This window comes from Hetaerina americana, unplaced genomic scaffold (assembly GCF_022747635.1).
Source record: "Hetaerina americana unplaced genomic scaffold, ioHetAmer1.1.p SCAF_5, whole genome shotgun sequence".
In the NCBI taxonomy this organism is placed as follows: domain Eukaryota; kingdom Metazoa; phylum Arthropoda; class Insecta; order Odonata; family Calopterygidae; genus Hetaerina; species Hetaerina americana.
The window spans coordinates 77,019,641-77,034,942 of NW_027287095.1; the positions used below are offsets into that span (position 1 = coordinate 77,019,641).

The 15,302-nt window shown below is 39.9% G+C and overlaps 1 protein-coding gene across 4 annotated transcripts in view; it reads right to left on the reverse strand.

Moving 5' to 3' along the window:
* Nucleotides 1–13,936: 13,936 nt before the first annotated feature.
* Nucleotides 13,937–15,302, reverse strand: part of Prp5 (pre-mRNA processing factor 5) — a 31,239-nt gene continuing 29,873 nt past the window's right edge. For all 4 annotated transcript variants that reach the window (XM_071591810.1, XM_071591809.1, XM_071591808.1 and 1 more), the window contains exon 20: nt 13,937–14,372. In XM_071591810.1, the coding sequence (XP_071447911.1) occupies nt 14,130–14,372 (243 nt within the window). In that variant the 3' untranslated portion in view covers nt 13,937–14,129. The remainder of the gene's footprint in view (nt 14,373–15,302) is intronic.

Genomic DNA, 15,302 nt, shown 5'->3' on the forward strand with positions numbered 1-15,302 from the left:
GCCTAACACCGCCACTACCGATTCACTATCCGCCCCACGCATCTGTGCAGTTAAGACATGTACGTGTTGCGAATAAGTGGCCTAATCATTTAGGATACTTATATATTCTGAAATACATTCATTAATTGAACCGGATTGTGTTTGTCGAACGATATCTCGAAATATATATATTTTTATCAGCGACATCAATAATGCTTTCACGTGGACCCTTACCCTTTCTGGACCAATTCCTCTGGGTCAGTCGTTTTTTTAATTTTGATTTATTTGCCATGAAGTAGCAACGCAAAACACTTCCATGAGGTTTTTTGAAATTCTAAAAATAATCAAAATTAAGTCATTCCCCTGTGGAATGTAGATGGGTGTCAGTCCCTGACGTAATCTGCGTCATTACGTTTTTGCGACGGGAGGAGTTGGGTCTAAGGAAAAATGGATCCCAAAGAAAATGTAAAATTGCCGAATTTGTTGATATAAAATAACTGAACGATAATATTTTTTGTATCTCAGTTTACATCAGTAAATTCATAATTTTTATCGCTTGTATTGGTACGAGTAAAATAAATAGGAAGAATAATGAATTGGCATTGTTAAAAAAGAAGGCGGTAAAAGTACTTGAGACATCAAAGGAAGAAATGCGCCGGTTAAAGAAAATTTTTCAGAGAGTAGGGAGCTGATTACTAGGAACGTAATTTAAGTTGTAAAGTAAATACTTGCGAATGCTTGAATTTGGAGTGCAGTTATTTATTTTTCCGAAATGTGATTGTTCAGGCAGGAGAATGGAGGAGGCAACGAAGAACTGATAAGACATAATGGGGGAACGGATGAGTGTTATGTCAAGTGAGCATTGGAGGTACTAACAACAAGAGGGATTTGAATGCTGAAGACTTTGATGGAGGGGAGAATGTTGGATAAGGTAGACACAGGAAAAGAATTAGGTGCTTTGGATTGAATTAAACGAGGTAGAAAATATGCATAGATAAAAATGAGTTATTATAATATTTAATGTGGCATTCAAGAGTATATGGGGTTTGGACTTAGAAGTGCAGCAGTACAGAGTACCTGGGTCCATCGAAAACCTACCTTAACCTGTTGGATTACTGTTAATGAAAAACGTAATGTACATATGAACGTGTTATGTGCCTGCGCTTACTCATAATAATGTAACGTGACTATAAATTTTAACGCGGTTATTACGTTTTTTTCCAGGTGATATGCAGTAATCATCTAGATCTATATGGTACCCTACAAGCCACCGCTAAGGTCTGTGGCACTCCTGACCTGGCATCACATAAAGTAAGTTCAATCTGTTTTCCATATTGCTTGTACAGTCTCAGAACAAATCTGTTATAATTTTTTTTATTATTTGAAGACAAAGATGAATGATGAAAGTAATCTGGAGGAATTGTTTTAGAATCTGTCGAATCAGAGCATAGAATGCGGCAACTCCGTAATAGATATGAATCGTCCTTAATTTATGGTGTGAGTGCTAGGCACGGGAGGTAGTTTTCTTTCTGCAGGACCAGAAAAATAGATATTTCAAGGATGAGGTCCACTTATCGAATGGAAATTTCACTATTGAGAGTATGTTTCCCAATGTCATACTCTTGTTAAAATTACAAATCCCGAACGGTTTCCGAGTGAGACGATGCAAATTCACGCCAATTTCTGTAGATATTTTTACACATATAATTCAACTTAGAATTTTGCTTTAAATAAATATGAAAAAAGGTACACAAAGGGTTTTAAGAAATTTTGTTTCGATTGCATCGATAAGTAGCGAGAAACTGTGATCGCGAAGTTTGTTGACGAAGGGATACAGATCTTCGACTTATAAATATATTTGGAACTTTTTTATAGCTTCATTAAACTTAACCGGGATTTAATTTTTTAATATACACCAGTTGTGATTGAACTTGTCTACTTAATTATTATTTTTTACTACTTGTTCCATATAGTACTCTTGTGCAAGGTGGGAAAGAGTTTCAGATCCAATTAAATGGATTTGTGTCGAATTTTTAATTGACAGAAAAGATCAAAATGAGTTTTTATGCAAACAGTAATAGAAAATCGCGAGAGCTATCGTAGAAAAATGTAATTAAGATTCAATATTGAGAATTGTGATGGACTTCTATAAAATTTCAAAAATTAATACTACACGTAAGAATCCACAACGGTTTGTAAGCATGTGTGTCCAATAGATGCAGTGGTATGGTGTACTTGAGGAATGTCTCTGGGGAAAAAGAGGAGAGATAGGGTGAGAAATGGGTTGATAATGAAAGAATTTGAACTGATGGTAATACGTCATAATGAAATACAAAATATGTGCTTCGCTTGTTTGCTTTTGTTGTGTGAGTCGATTTTCCGAGCAGATAGAAGATTAAATGGTTTTATAGTAAGAGATAGACCGAAAAAATCAAGGTTAAAGAAATATTGGAATAAATCATTAAAAAGGAATGAGTCCACTGAAATACACGTAGCATGAAACCATGCTTTTCCGACTTCGCTCATCCCTGAAGGGAGGGACGTTGTGAATGTTACGGATGTATGTTTCCGTTATTCAGAGAGGTTGCCAATTTCGACTTCCCTGCTTTCATGTTAATTTAAGAGTAAACGATTTCTTTATTCTTTCAAAAACGAGCACCTACTCCTACGTTATCTTCCCAGTGCGACAGTTACATCGATTATGGCATCAAGCCATCCTGTTTGGGGGAATACTAGCGATTTTTTCGATGTCCAGGCGCGCAACGGAAATTCGAGAATTTCCACAATTGTGAATGACTCGGGCACTCTTGACTGCAATATTGACTGGTAACGCTAAATTGTAGCAGATTATCTTTGATTCAATTCCGCTCTATTTTTTCATGAGGAACTAGAGGTTATTTTTACGTTTATAGAATGACGTCAAACAATAATTACTAACTGAAAATAAGCATACATTACTCAATCTTATACGTGAGCAACATGTTCTCTTGCTTAAGAAGTCCATTTCCTATAGTTTTTTCCTGCCCCTTAAGGTATATGTATTTGGTTAACCTTATTTGAATAAGTATCCTCTTGGTGGATCACTACCGTGGTTAACGTAACTATAGGTTCCACAATATATTTTAAAACAATAACTTACTGGGCTACTAGAATTTTGTACTGGAATTCATTTAGCTCTTACAAGCTACTATCACTGTCGGACAAACATCCACGGTTGTATGCTTCTATTCTTCAAATATTCTTTCTGATATGACGTTACTTGATATTGTGATATTACAAGTACCTGCACAGGTGGCATAGGGGATGGAACAGGTCCTCCTACCATAATGTGTGGATTTCACACACCTTATAGCGATACGTATGAGGCGAGTACCGCCTTTGCCTATAAAACCGACCTTCGGGTTAATTAATGTGGTGTTTTTATAATTATTACAGAGTCAATCCCGGACAGTTTCATATGGCAGGTAGAGCCATGTAGAGTAGCTATGATTTGCTGTAGAGTAGCTATGATTTGGACTGAATTCGGTGTTATATCCGCCCATTAGGCATTGCGGAATCCCTTGACCGGATCTTGCACACCTTGTCGTGCATTTCCTTAGCATAACATTTTCGTAAGTCTTACTAAACGCAATCATGGCTGGAAGACTCAATGATAAGAAACCGATCCAAGTCTTACGAGAAGTAACGTCATTAAATTTTTCATTTGGATTTTTTGCATTTATTTCGCATAGTAGAAATCCAGAAATTCATCAATTGATTACCAAATGGTTCGGGTGGTAGAGCTTAGATCGATGAAGATAGGATGGTTTCACCCGAGTGTTGGCTCAAATGCGACTATTTATCCGGCACGAAGTGGCATTGGCTCAGCCAAAATAATGATTTCGGAAAAAGTATTTTATTACATTTTATTGCATATATATACAAACATATATTTATACATATATGTGTGTGTATATATATATATATATATTATATATGTGTATATATATATATATATATATATATATATATATATATATATAATATATATATATATATATACACACACACACATATATATATATATATATAGAGAGAGAGAGAGTTTCACTTGAAGAAGGCCTCCGAGAGGGCCGAAAGCTCAAACAATTTACCGTGTGAGTGTCCTTTTAAATGTTGCTATTCTATTTTTGTAAAATTATATATATATATATAATATATATATATATATATATATATATATATATATATATATATATATATATATATATATATATATATATATAAACACAGATGTAGATTTTTAGAATATAGAGACACAAAGAAAGGACACTCACAATTTGTTATTTTACGTTTCGACAGCACGGCTGTCGTCTTCAGAATCACATCATCTGTCATCTGAAGACGACAGCCGTGCTGTCGAAACGTAAAATAACAAATTGTGAGTGTCCTTTCTTTGTGTCTCTATATTCTAAAAATCTACATCTGTGTTTTTATATATTTATATATTTGTGTGTCGCCGAAGAGCGTTCCATTTCGAAGATATTTTATATATATATATATATATATATATATATATATATATATATATATATATATATATATATATATATATATATATGGGTTTTGGTACTTTCAATAGTTTTGAATGTCTAAGAAATAATTTCATGAAGTTGGATGAGGTTGGATGATTAACCTTCAAGCCTTCAAGAACCCCCAGGTCTCTATTAGACGTCGCTACCAGCAGGATGTGTTTACTATTTTTGAAGATAACAATTGCGATTCAGATACTTACTCTAATGCGGTGTAATTTGTTAAAATACAAAATTATTTGGATTTATGTCCCTCTTTGTGAATCATTTAAGAGCTTGAAATCTCGAAGAATAATTCGCAGTGGTTAAGGGCACGAACATTATGGATACGCGCATAATGAACGGAACTTTCAGTATGACTATTATGACTGACCCCGAGTATTAAAAAAATGGGAAGTGGGCTTTAATAGAAAGTATGTGATGGAAGCATGCAGCTATAAAATAAGTGCGAAATACTCACAATTAGCAAGGCGCTCACTTTCCGCCGTTGTGGGAAGCAGAGTGAATTTCATCCGAGGTCTCGGGGGCCTTATCAAAAGTAGAAGTCAGGAAGTGAATTTTTTTTTTGTTTTCGCCTTTTTAAGCGGGAAGTTGGCATGCGGGAAACCACCGATTTATACGCTGCCTGTGATTCATCTGCATTCATAGAGTACACGGTGATGGAATTCGGAGTTCAGAAAAAGTTACCACCATGTCAGATTTGATTATTATTTCATTCTACCTGCAAAGCGCTCATTTGGCAATGTTGACATATTTCCAGTAGGTTTGTTTCAATCAAATAACTGTTTATCTAACCCTTGTGGTTCTCATCCTTCATGCATCCTGGTAAATCCTCCTCCATCCTGGATCCTGGTAAAAGGGCACGTGATAGAATTTAAAGATTTATCTGATGATCAAAGATGAGAACCTTATGATGTTTATACTAGAGAATACAATAAAGTTGATGACTGAAGAACACAGATTTATTTCCCTTATCAGATGCTTTAGTTATGGTTCTTGCGGAGTCTGTGATAAAATAGTTTTGTCGTGCATTCGAGGTGATTAGATAAATGAGCGATCCATTACGGAATCGAGGCAGGCCGATCACGGAAGTTAAACACCACAGATGATAAACATCAAGATTTCTGAAAAACCTTTTACCGACTCAAACCTTTATTGAACTAGCTTGTTTCTTTCGGATATATTCCAAGGAAATATATCGAAATAAAGAAAACATAACTCGTGATTGTGAGAAGAAGAAACTGACTAGGCTCTTGGGATTGATTCAAGTGCATTGGTTGCATTTGTTGGGAGTTAGGCTTGAGAGTTTAAGAATCCTAAGAGAGACCAAAGTAATGCGTTAACTCAGTTGACTCCAGCTCCTAAGTTTTCCATAACGTCTTAACATAAGATCCTGTTTGGATTACGACCCTCTAGGTTACCCGCCCTGGAAATAAACTGCGCAATTACGAAAAAAGACGAAAATGAATTATGTGGATGATAAAAACAATAAAAAGTAAAGGAGAGAATGCTTTTGTTGAGAAATAAATAATAAAGCGATTAGGGCATGCCAATAGATGCCGAACTGACGTGTTATGGAAGAAGCGTTACGGGCTTCAGTTTTATTTTCCGACGCTTTGGCCTTTCTTTTAAAAAAATGTTTTTTTTTCTCATTTACGAGTCCACATAGTACCCTGCATGCCTCCGCTAGGATGTGTGACGGGGGGTGATTACACACCAGGCATGCAGCATCAAAAATTTAGCTTTTATTAATTGTTAGTTAAAATAATTTTTTTTATTCAAGTGATGTCTTACATAATGACTACAGGTAAATTCGATACATATCTAAGTGAACTATACTTCTATACGCTTACGAGAAGAGCTTTAGGTAACAGAAAAGACAATAACTAAAGCTCGGTTACTAAGAATGAAAAAAGAAAAACTTTTCCCCCTAGCGTAGTGGGATAATGTTATTTTGATCGTCTATCGTTTGTGGAAAAGGCGGCATCTTAAATCTATCTGTTCTACGTTTAATCTCTCTCATTTTGGCGTAATATTTACAAGGGATACGCCTAAAAATTATAAGCGCCTGGCTGGTGAAAGAACAGCGAATTTTATCATGTCTGTTTCCTTATAGAAATACCAAGAAGCGGAGTAGAGAGCTAAACAACCTAAAAAGCCAGTCACAAGACCATAACTTGGTGGTATACCATATTTTTGCTGTTTCCGGAAGTCGTAAGAATGATGGACGATGACTTAATTCGGAAATTCTTTCTTGCGGTTCAATTCAAGGATATTTACATCACGAAAAGATCTCTCCGATAAAATTGTGCTCGTACAGGAATTATAAAGCTCTGGAAAGTGAAATTGAAAGACATTAACCAGGCATGATTGTAATCAATTCATAATTAAAGATATCCGGCGCGAAAAAAGTTTACCAAATCTCCGAAGGTTTTTACTGTATTTGCTACTTTACTTGTTACACTTAAGTGATACAAATAGTGCTTCCGGTCTTGCCACCACACTGTGAATGGAGGCCATCGTAACCAATCCATTTTATGCTATTTTTAAATAATATAAATGCATCATTTTTCAGGAATATGAAAATTTCCAACTATTATTTATTTATTAAAAAATGGATGGAACGTTAGTTTATAGTTACCAGCTGTTTAGGATAGATTAATTAAGGAATGAAACACAAGAATATAATTATTCAACACGACTTGAATCGCTAACGACCTCAACATGCAATTATTTGAAGGTGAAAAAAAATCCTTGCGGTATCTTCCCAGTTTCTTAGAATTTGTGTGGTGCGAGAATGAGTGGCATAGATTCACATCGGGAGGTTTCTTAGACTTTGTGTAGCGCGAGAATGAGAGGCATAGATTCACATCGGGAGAAGGAAAACTATTTCATCCAGGAGCAATAGAAAAATCTAAATTGTAAGAGAGACGATCTCTTAATATCAACGTAATACCTGTGTGATAAGTCGTAAGCTACATTAGTACCAATGTAATAATAGCCATTGGAATATCATATTTCTATCATTGTTTTCCTTATTGCTAGACCCCTTGAGGAGTTTTTCCCTCCCTCGTTATTGTCCTCCAGTCTTCACCATCTCTTTCCCTCAACCTTCTTTTCCATAATTTCTTTAATCTTCCTCCGCCCTGGTACATAAATCCTTAAAATGGTCTCGAATGAGCGGTAGCATCATTTTTTTGCTGTTACTAATTGTGATTTCTCATTGAATTCAGACATTGATTGAGACGATTGCCTTGATTAATTTTTATTCTATAAAATATGAAGCCTGGGTTTTATACAGAAGCCGAGAACTGCTGAGGTTCTGATGAGACTCACTTTTCTTGGGTTTAATTGCGAGTAGACCTATTGTGTGGATTCAAGGCTTTGTTGAGAATGTAACTAACTCTTTTCCATTTATGGATTGGTTTTCAATTGATTTTTTATGCGAGATAGAGGGCAATGAGTGATTCAAGAAAACAAATAAGAGGGAAGACATAGTCCATTCCCTTTGAGGGTGGGGAAGTCCGGAAAATGGAACATCGGACACGAAACACGCCAGGGAAATCCCTAGAATAAAGTAGACAATCCGTCCTCCGAATGGTAAGCTTTACTTCCTCCAGCCTTTCCAGGGAATTTCATTCGGTGTCGGCCAATGCCCTGTTTTCTTCCCACCCTTCCCTCAATGCAGAAAACCCTATCTCCGCTAAAGCACCTATCCATAATAGCTAGTCTTACTGACAAGTTTTGTTCGATAGATGAATTCATCTGTTCCTATGAGGAAAGGTCACGATGTGCGATATTTGGCCAGGGTTCCTATTCACTCGTCAAGTTTCTTGGCCCGAAAAGTTAATGAAATCGAGGACGGAAATGGTTACGAAGGTAGGCGAGGAAATTTCGTGGAAGTGGTATAGTGGATAGTTGTAAGTGGAAAGATGGAGAGGTGGTATGCAGCCGTGAAGTAAGGAAGGATAAGAAAGAAGTTAATTCAAAATTTCGCGGACCTATCCCGTAATATTGAGTATGAGACAGTTATTTGGACACCAAGTTGAAGGTTGAAAATTAGCGTCAATTCCATTCGCCATTAATCTGTTTACGATGGTGTTACACTTACTCGTCTCTTGTGACTTATAATTTGACCATTTTGGTTCAGAACACATCCGAGATAGGTAAACTGTTCCACCTACTCTAGTTTGTGAATTCATATTTTAATATTTAACTCAGCCTATCTCTTTCTCGAAAACCGCATAACCTTCGTTTTGTATACCTTTATTCTTGTCACATACTTATCGCACTGACTTTACAACGCACTCAGCAATGCTTGCAACCCCTTGGCTGACTAATAAACTAAAGCTTGTTCGTTCGCAAATCTAACTGATTTTATGAATGGCATAAAATTCGAATTTTATTAATTCCCCACTGACTTTCATTCCCATCTTCAGTTCTTCCCATGCCACTTCAACCTTTTCCTACATACTCGTATATACATAGAATAGTACAGGTGATGATAGACCACCCCTATCTTAATCCTCTTCCTAACACTGCCCATCCAGAGTCTCAACTCACCACTCGCCTTTGACCAGTCTAAAAGATGTATAGATTGCTGATAGGTCTCCTATCCCTACAATCTACTCTTTTTTCTATCTTACATTAATGAATTTCTACCCAATATATTCTGTTAAACGCCTTCTCAAATCTGCGAAACAGACAAATACATCCTGATTGTATTCTCTGTTGCTCTCTATAATTGACCACATTATTGCAATGGCATCACGCGTGCCTCTCCCCTTCCTGAACCTAAATTGATCATCCCCTAAGTAATCACTTGCTCTGCTCTCCATCATCTTGTTGATGATCTGAGAACCACTTTTGCTGCGTGCGAAATCAAACTTACTGTTCTGTAATCCTCACAGATGCATCCTTTACCTTTTTTGGAATAGGAAATAAAACTGATCTGGCGAAGTCTCCCGACCAAATTCCTCTCTCATAAATGCTACGAATTCGTCCACCATTCCTCCCACCTTTTCCTAAACCTGCTCCATGAGAATGTTGTCTACCCCACAGCCTTATTTGATTTCAAGTCCATTAATAACTATTCCATCTTGACGTCGAGTAAGCCTGGACCTAAGCTATCTTCAACTACGTCATATTCTCTTTATCAAATATCGCTGGGCTACTTTCTTTACCATACAGTTCCTCCATTATCCCGTCCACCTCTTCTGGATCTCTTCTTGTTCAGCTAATATTTTTCCTCACTCATATTTGATTGTTTGCAACGATTTGCCCTTCTTACTCCCTAAAAGCGCTTCCAATTTCCTGTACAGTGCACCAATTTTACCTTTCCCCTCCAAACTTTCCATATCCTCGCACTGTCTTCCACCACATTTCTTTCGGTCTATTTATTTCCCACCTCAGTTAATATTTTACTCTTTTAACTTCCTTCCACCTATTACATTACGTATGTACATTCTTCTATTTCCTCCTCTCGGCCATCTTTCTAATCATCTCGTCTTTTATTAATGGTTTCCTTGTCCTTTTCCCAATTACTTTTCCTGTAGTTGCCTATGTGGCTTCCGATATCCCTTTTTTATGTTCCCATTTTCCCTCTATACTACCAGCTCCCTTTCCCCACTTATTATTTTTTTCTTAAGCCTGCTGATGCTCCTTTTTGTCTTTCCTATTAATGCTTCCAAATTCCACTTCCTAAACCGTCTCCCTTGTTTTATCAGTTTAAATTGGACGCTAGACTTTATTATTGCTAAATTATGTTCTGAGTCTGAATCTACTCCCGGGAAACTGCGAATTAATCCCGCAGTACCTAAATCTATGCGTACCCATAGTATAATTTTATTGGTATCTCCCTGAAATCCCTGGCATTTTCCATGTATATCGTACCTACGTCTTTTGTGGTGTCTAATTGCCATCTTCCCGCGGTCATTTTTCTTCCCTTAAAGTCCGTCACCTCACCACCCTTTCTTTCTTCGCCTACCGTAGCATTCCAACCCCCCCCCCCATCACTATCAAATATTTCCCTGTAGGAACACACGTGATTATGTCCTCTAACTGATCGTATATCCTATGGACTTCTTCGTCCTTGGCGTCATTTATACCTGAATAATGACCAAGTTCGTTGGTTTAGCTTTTACTTCTTTTTATAATATTCTATCTGTCGCTTGCTCTATTTTAACTACGCTTCTCCCTGCCTTTTTAAAAGGCAAACCTTGAACGAAAGTAATTATACGGCCTGAAATCTACGAGACTTTGCCCGTCACTGGGGTACAAGACCTCGTCGACTCCGTGGAAACGTCGCTGAGTGATGGGTTTCTTCTAGAGGTTCGCCGGGCCTCTATCAAGCTCCTCACATACACAAGAGAGAACTACACCAGGATCCTAGACCTGCTGAAGGAGAAGGGGCTGCAGTACCAAACGCAACCCACTGAGGGTGTGCCCGGGATGAAGCAATTAATCAAGGACTGCGTGGACTGCGGTGGAAAAAGTATCCGAGGGACTAAAATCCCTCGGATACGCAGGTGCGCAGCATTCGCAGACGGACAGTCATGGAAGCCGGTTCCCATTGATTGCTCCGTGGCGAACGTCGTCAGGAACCCGTCTGTCTTCTCCCCGGGATTCATGAGGCAGATTTGCAAGTGTTTCGTGGTGGTGGTGCAGTTTCTAGGAGAACGGGGCCCGCTGCCGTGAAACAACTGCATTCGCTTTGGCCACATCGGCATCCCTTGCTGGTGTGCCAAGCGCTGCATGTGTGGCGCCGGAGCGAACGTAGTGGCGGAGTGTTCCCGAGAGCGTTGCGACGTGTGCAAACTGTGGGGGATTGCACGCAGACATCTCCGAACAGATGACACGCTCAGCGGTAGCTCTCCAAGCTGAACATCGTGGTTCAGAACGCCCGCCAGGAAGTCCACTACTGGGAGCCGCACCTGCGTGAGGAGTTCATCTTGGAGGACGGCAAGGAAGACATCGGCGCTGGTGGAAGGTTTGCAGGAGGTTGCGAACCCCTCGGAGGCTCGACCCGATCGTCATCAGCGAGGACGTGGTGGTGTGAACTCCCGGGGTGAAGGTGGAAGTGCTAGCGAACTATTTCGTGAGTAGTTTCTCGCCAAACCCATGGAAAGAGGTTTCCGCCAAGATAGAATTGGAGATCGTGGCGTCGGAGAAAGCAGCGGATGCTCTGCATCTAAAGACGCCGCGGATGTTCCCAAGTTCTGGCAGAAGGAAGTCACTGGGGCAATACGTCTCTTTCGTCTAAGGAAAACCCCCGGGTCTGAAAGCATTCCTAATGTTGTCATCTGGCAGCTCTCAAAGGCGGCGGTGGCGTATCTGACCAGCATCAGAATATCCCACTTCCCGACCTCTTGGAAGAGAACGAAAGTTTGCCGAAGACGGAGAGATCGGAGGTGAATCCTGGAGATTTCCGGCCCAATTTTCTTCTCGAGGGATTCGGCAAGATATTCGAGCGTTTGTTGCAGCGGCCGATAACTGATTTCGTCCGGGAGACTGAAAGCCTACCGGAGGAACAGTTTGCCTCCCGCGAGCAGCATTCCACGGCCCATCAGCTGGTGAGAGAAAGAGATTTCATAACGGACGCCTTCAACAGGAAGATGGTAGTTGCCGGGGCATTTTTCGACGCTAGTTAGATAGATAGCGTCTGGCACCCGGCACTCCTGTCGAAGATGAGACGACTCCAATTCCCGACTTGGGTAGCGAAGTTGTCCACTCCTACTTATGGGACAGGACTTTCACTGAGCGATGGCTCGAGGCAATCTCTGTGGTGTGACGGAGCGTATTAGGGCCATTGCTTTTTAACATCTATTCCCAGGGCTTTCCTACACGGCGTGGAAATCATGAAATACGTACTGTCCCTGTTCGCAGACGGCGCGGCCCTTCTGTGCAGATCCTGGAGGAAGGAGACCGCGGTGCGGAGACTGCAGGGTGCTGTCGAGCTGCTGATGTGGTATCGTCGATGGCGCTTTGCAATCAACGCACAGAAGACGAAGCCTTCTTCTTGTCTTCCAAACGGGATGTGGAGGGCCACCAGGAGTGGACCTGTCGGTGAATGGAGTCGTTCTACCGCTTGAACCCGAGGTTATCCACCTCGGAATGCTGATTGATCGGAAACTCCTATGGAATTCCCAAGCGCTTCGTGTTCATGCGAAGGCACTCGCGGCGTTTAGTCGGCTCCGGCCGATTATTCGCCCGCCTGTACTGAGCGTGGATACGAAGTACCGACTGTACCGTGAGTGCGTGTTGTCCATCATATCGTAGGCAATATGGTCAGGAGTGTCGCGATCGAGTCACGCTCGAATTCAAGTGGTGCCGAACTCTGCCTGTCGCTGCATCTTGGGACACGGTCGTTACGACCGTGTCTCCGAAATGCACGAAGACAGGAAGCTGGAACCCCTGGATATCCTTCTGCCGAATCTCGGGTCAATTCTTCGAGAAAGCGGCGGAATCGGAGGCGCATCTAAATCTAGCCGTGGGACCGTCATACTCGCCCCATAGCCAGAACACAGCAGAAGACCTACCAGCGAATAAGAGGCCAAGGCTGCTCTGCGTGAGGAGGAATTACCGTACCAGTGTCGTCCTAAATGGCTCACGTACGTCGCTAGGCCTATGCAGCGGATCGCGCGGACGTCGTCCAGTACGCTTCCATGACGTCATCCTTTCGCCCTAGTGGCGAAGTAAGCGCCGGCATGGCACGACACGACTCGAGTGGCAAAGAGGTGGTTGCTGTTCCGCGAGGGTAGGAGGAGAGAGGGTAAGTTCTTCACCAACAGACTAATTCTTACTCTCTCAATAGCTCCAAACCTGTATTTTTGATTAAAATTTAAGATAGTTTGGAAGAAAAGAAAGTTAAATGAATGAATAGGAGATCGTGAAGGGTCCCCTGCTAGCCCTACCCCCTTTTTCCCTTTCATCAGCAATTCCGGAGCACCAAAACAAAAAGAGTAGTTTATCGGTTTTCCTCATTATCTCTCTGAGTTTATAACATGGGATCTTCAAACTACCTTCTTTCTATTAGGTTTTATTTTGGCCTTATCATGTCATAAGAAATAAACCCTCACTCAGGGGTACAGCCGATCTCCCCCCCCTTGGTTCACCTCTTCCATGCTTCTCACACACACTGTGCTGTTGCCCCTATCATGTCCTAGGTAGGAGAGTGTCATGGCCTCTCTCGTTTTGCCTCATACAGACACAATTAACACTCCTTGACTAAGGGGTGTGATTCATTGGGTTACAATCAGGGTAAAGTCCCAATGTGTAGGCATAAGGAGGTCACAAAGGTCAAAATGTTTCGATAAAATCCATTAATAAATAGGTAGTCCTTTAAAAAATCAATATTTTATTCTGTTAAATTTATAGAAACAGTTCCATTAATTCATTTTACAATTACTCTCCAATATTATTAATTTCAAAATCTTTGTAGGAAATGATCCGGCACATAATTTCAAATAGTACAATTTGGTCAATAATCTTTGTCTCACAGTAAAAGTTATTTATCTACAATCTTAGATAAGAACACATATTACAGTTATATTGGACAGTTATATACCTGAAATAATATCATCATACAACTTTATAACGAGCCTTATTTGATAAATGATGGGCAGATGTTTGGAGTTTGAGTAGCTCCTCCTTGATCAATCGTGTTATTTCAGCTTTAGCCTTGGACACAGCAAGTTCATTCGTACTTTCAATAGCCAGGTACAACTTACGCTCCCCATCTGGAACATTTTTGCCTTGAGGGAAAAATGTTCCCCTCACAGTGATTCCTGCCTCAGAATATTCACTTATTTGAGCTAAAGCTTCCTGTAAGAGAAAAATCATCAAGCATTAGGCATGAAAATGGTATGTGATGGTGATACCAGTATTATATAGCACCTATGCAGAAGAAAAGTTGGTGTGATAGGTATTGTCATTCATACATTAACATAAAATCCAAGGCAAAATTAAAGATATGAAGTCTGTCCAATAAATACCATAACGGAGGCCATAAAAAATTTAATTTGCAAAATTTTGCCTACATCAATTTTGTCCCCTTTGAAGTACTCTCCATTTGTTGCCATGCACTTATTCCATCTTCTTTTCCACTGTTTAAAGCACCCTTGGAAGTTCTCGGCAGTTAGGCTTTTCAATTTTCTATTCTTTCTAGTTTAGTTATTGTGTCCACATCTTCCTAGTGATGTCCCCTCATGACATTTTAGCGTTTTGGGAATAGGAAAAAGTCGCAGGGGGCAAAATCTGGCAAATAAGGAGCACGAGCACCACAGTAAAAGTATAGGTGGTCACCCATCCAACCTCTGCCTCAACATTGTCAGGGTTAGGTGATCTAACAGTAGCCTGTGTGCCCATGTGACTAAGCCTTTGCCTACATTTTTCACTTAACTTTTGAATCCATATTATTATCGCCTTAAGTTCAATTTTAAGATGATTATGATTTGTTGTTATCCTTTAGAAAGCCATTGTAGTGACAAAGAAAGCTGCTTCTTACATGAATATTTTAAACATTTTTTCTATTTTTATGGTTCTGGAGTTCTTTGAGTAACTGTATTGCACTACGGCAATGAGTTCATGGTAGTCCACGGGTAGAGTGCTGGACTACTTACTGGAGGACCTGGGTTTGATTCCCGGACAAGCTTCTCCGGACACCCTCAGCTCCACCCACCAAGCTTTGTGGTTTTTCAGGTACCATATTAAATAAATGAAAAACTCCAATAGCCGTAAACAGTTTACCTTTCT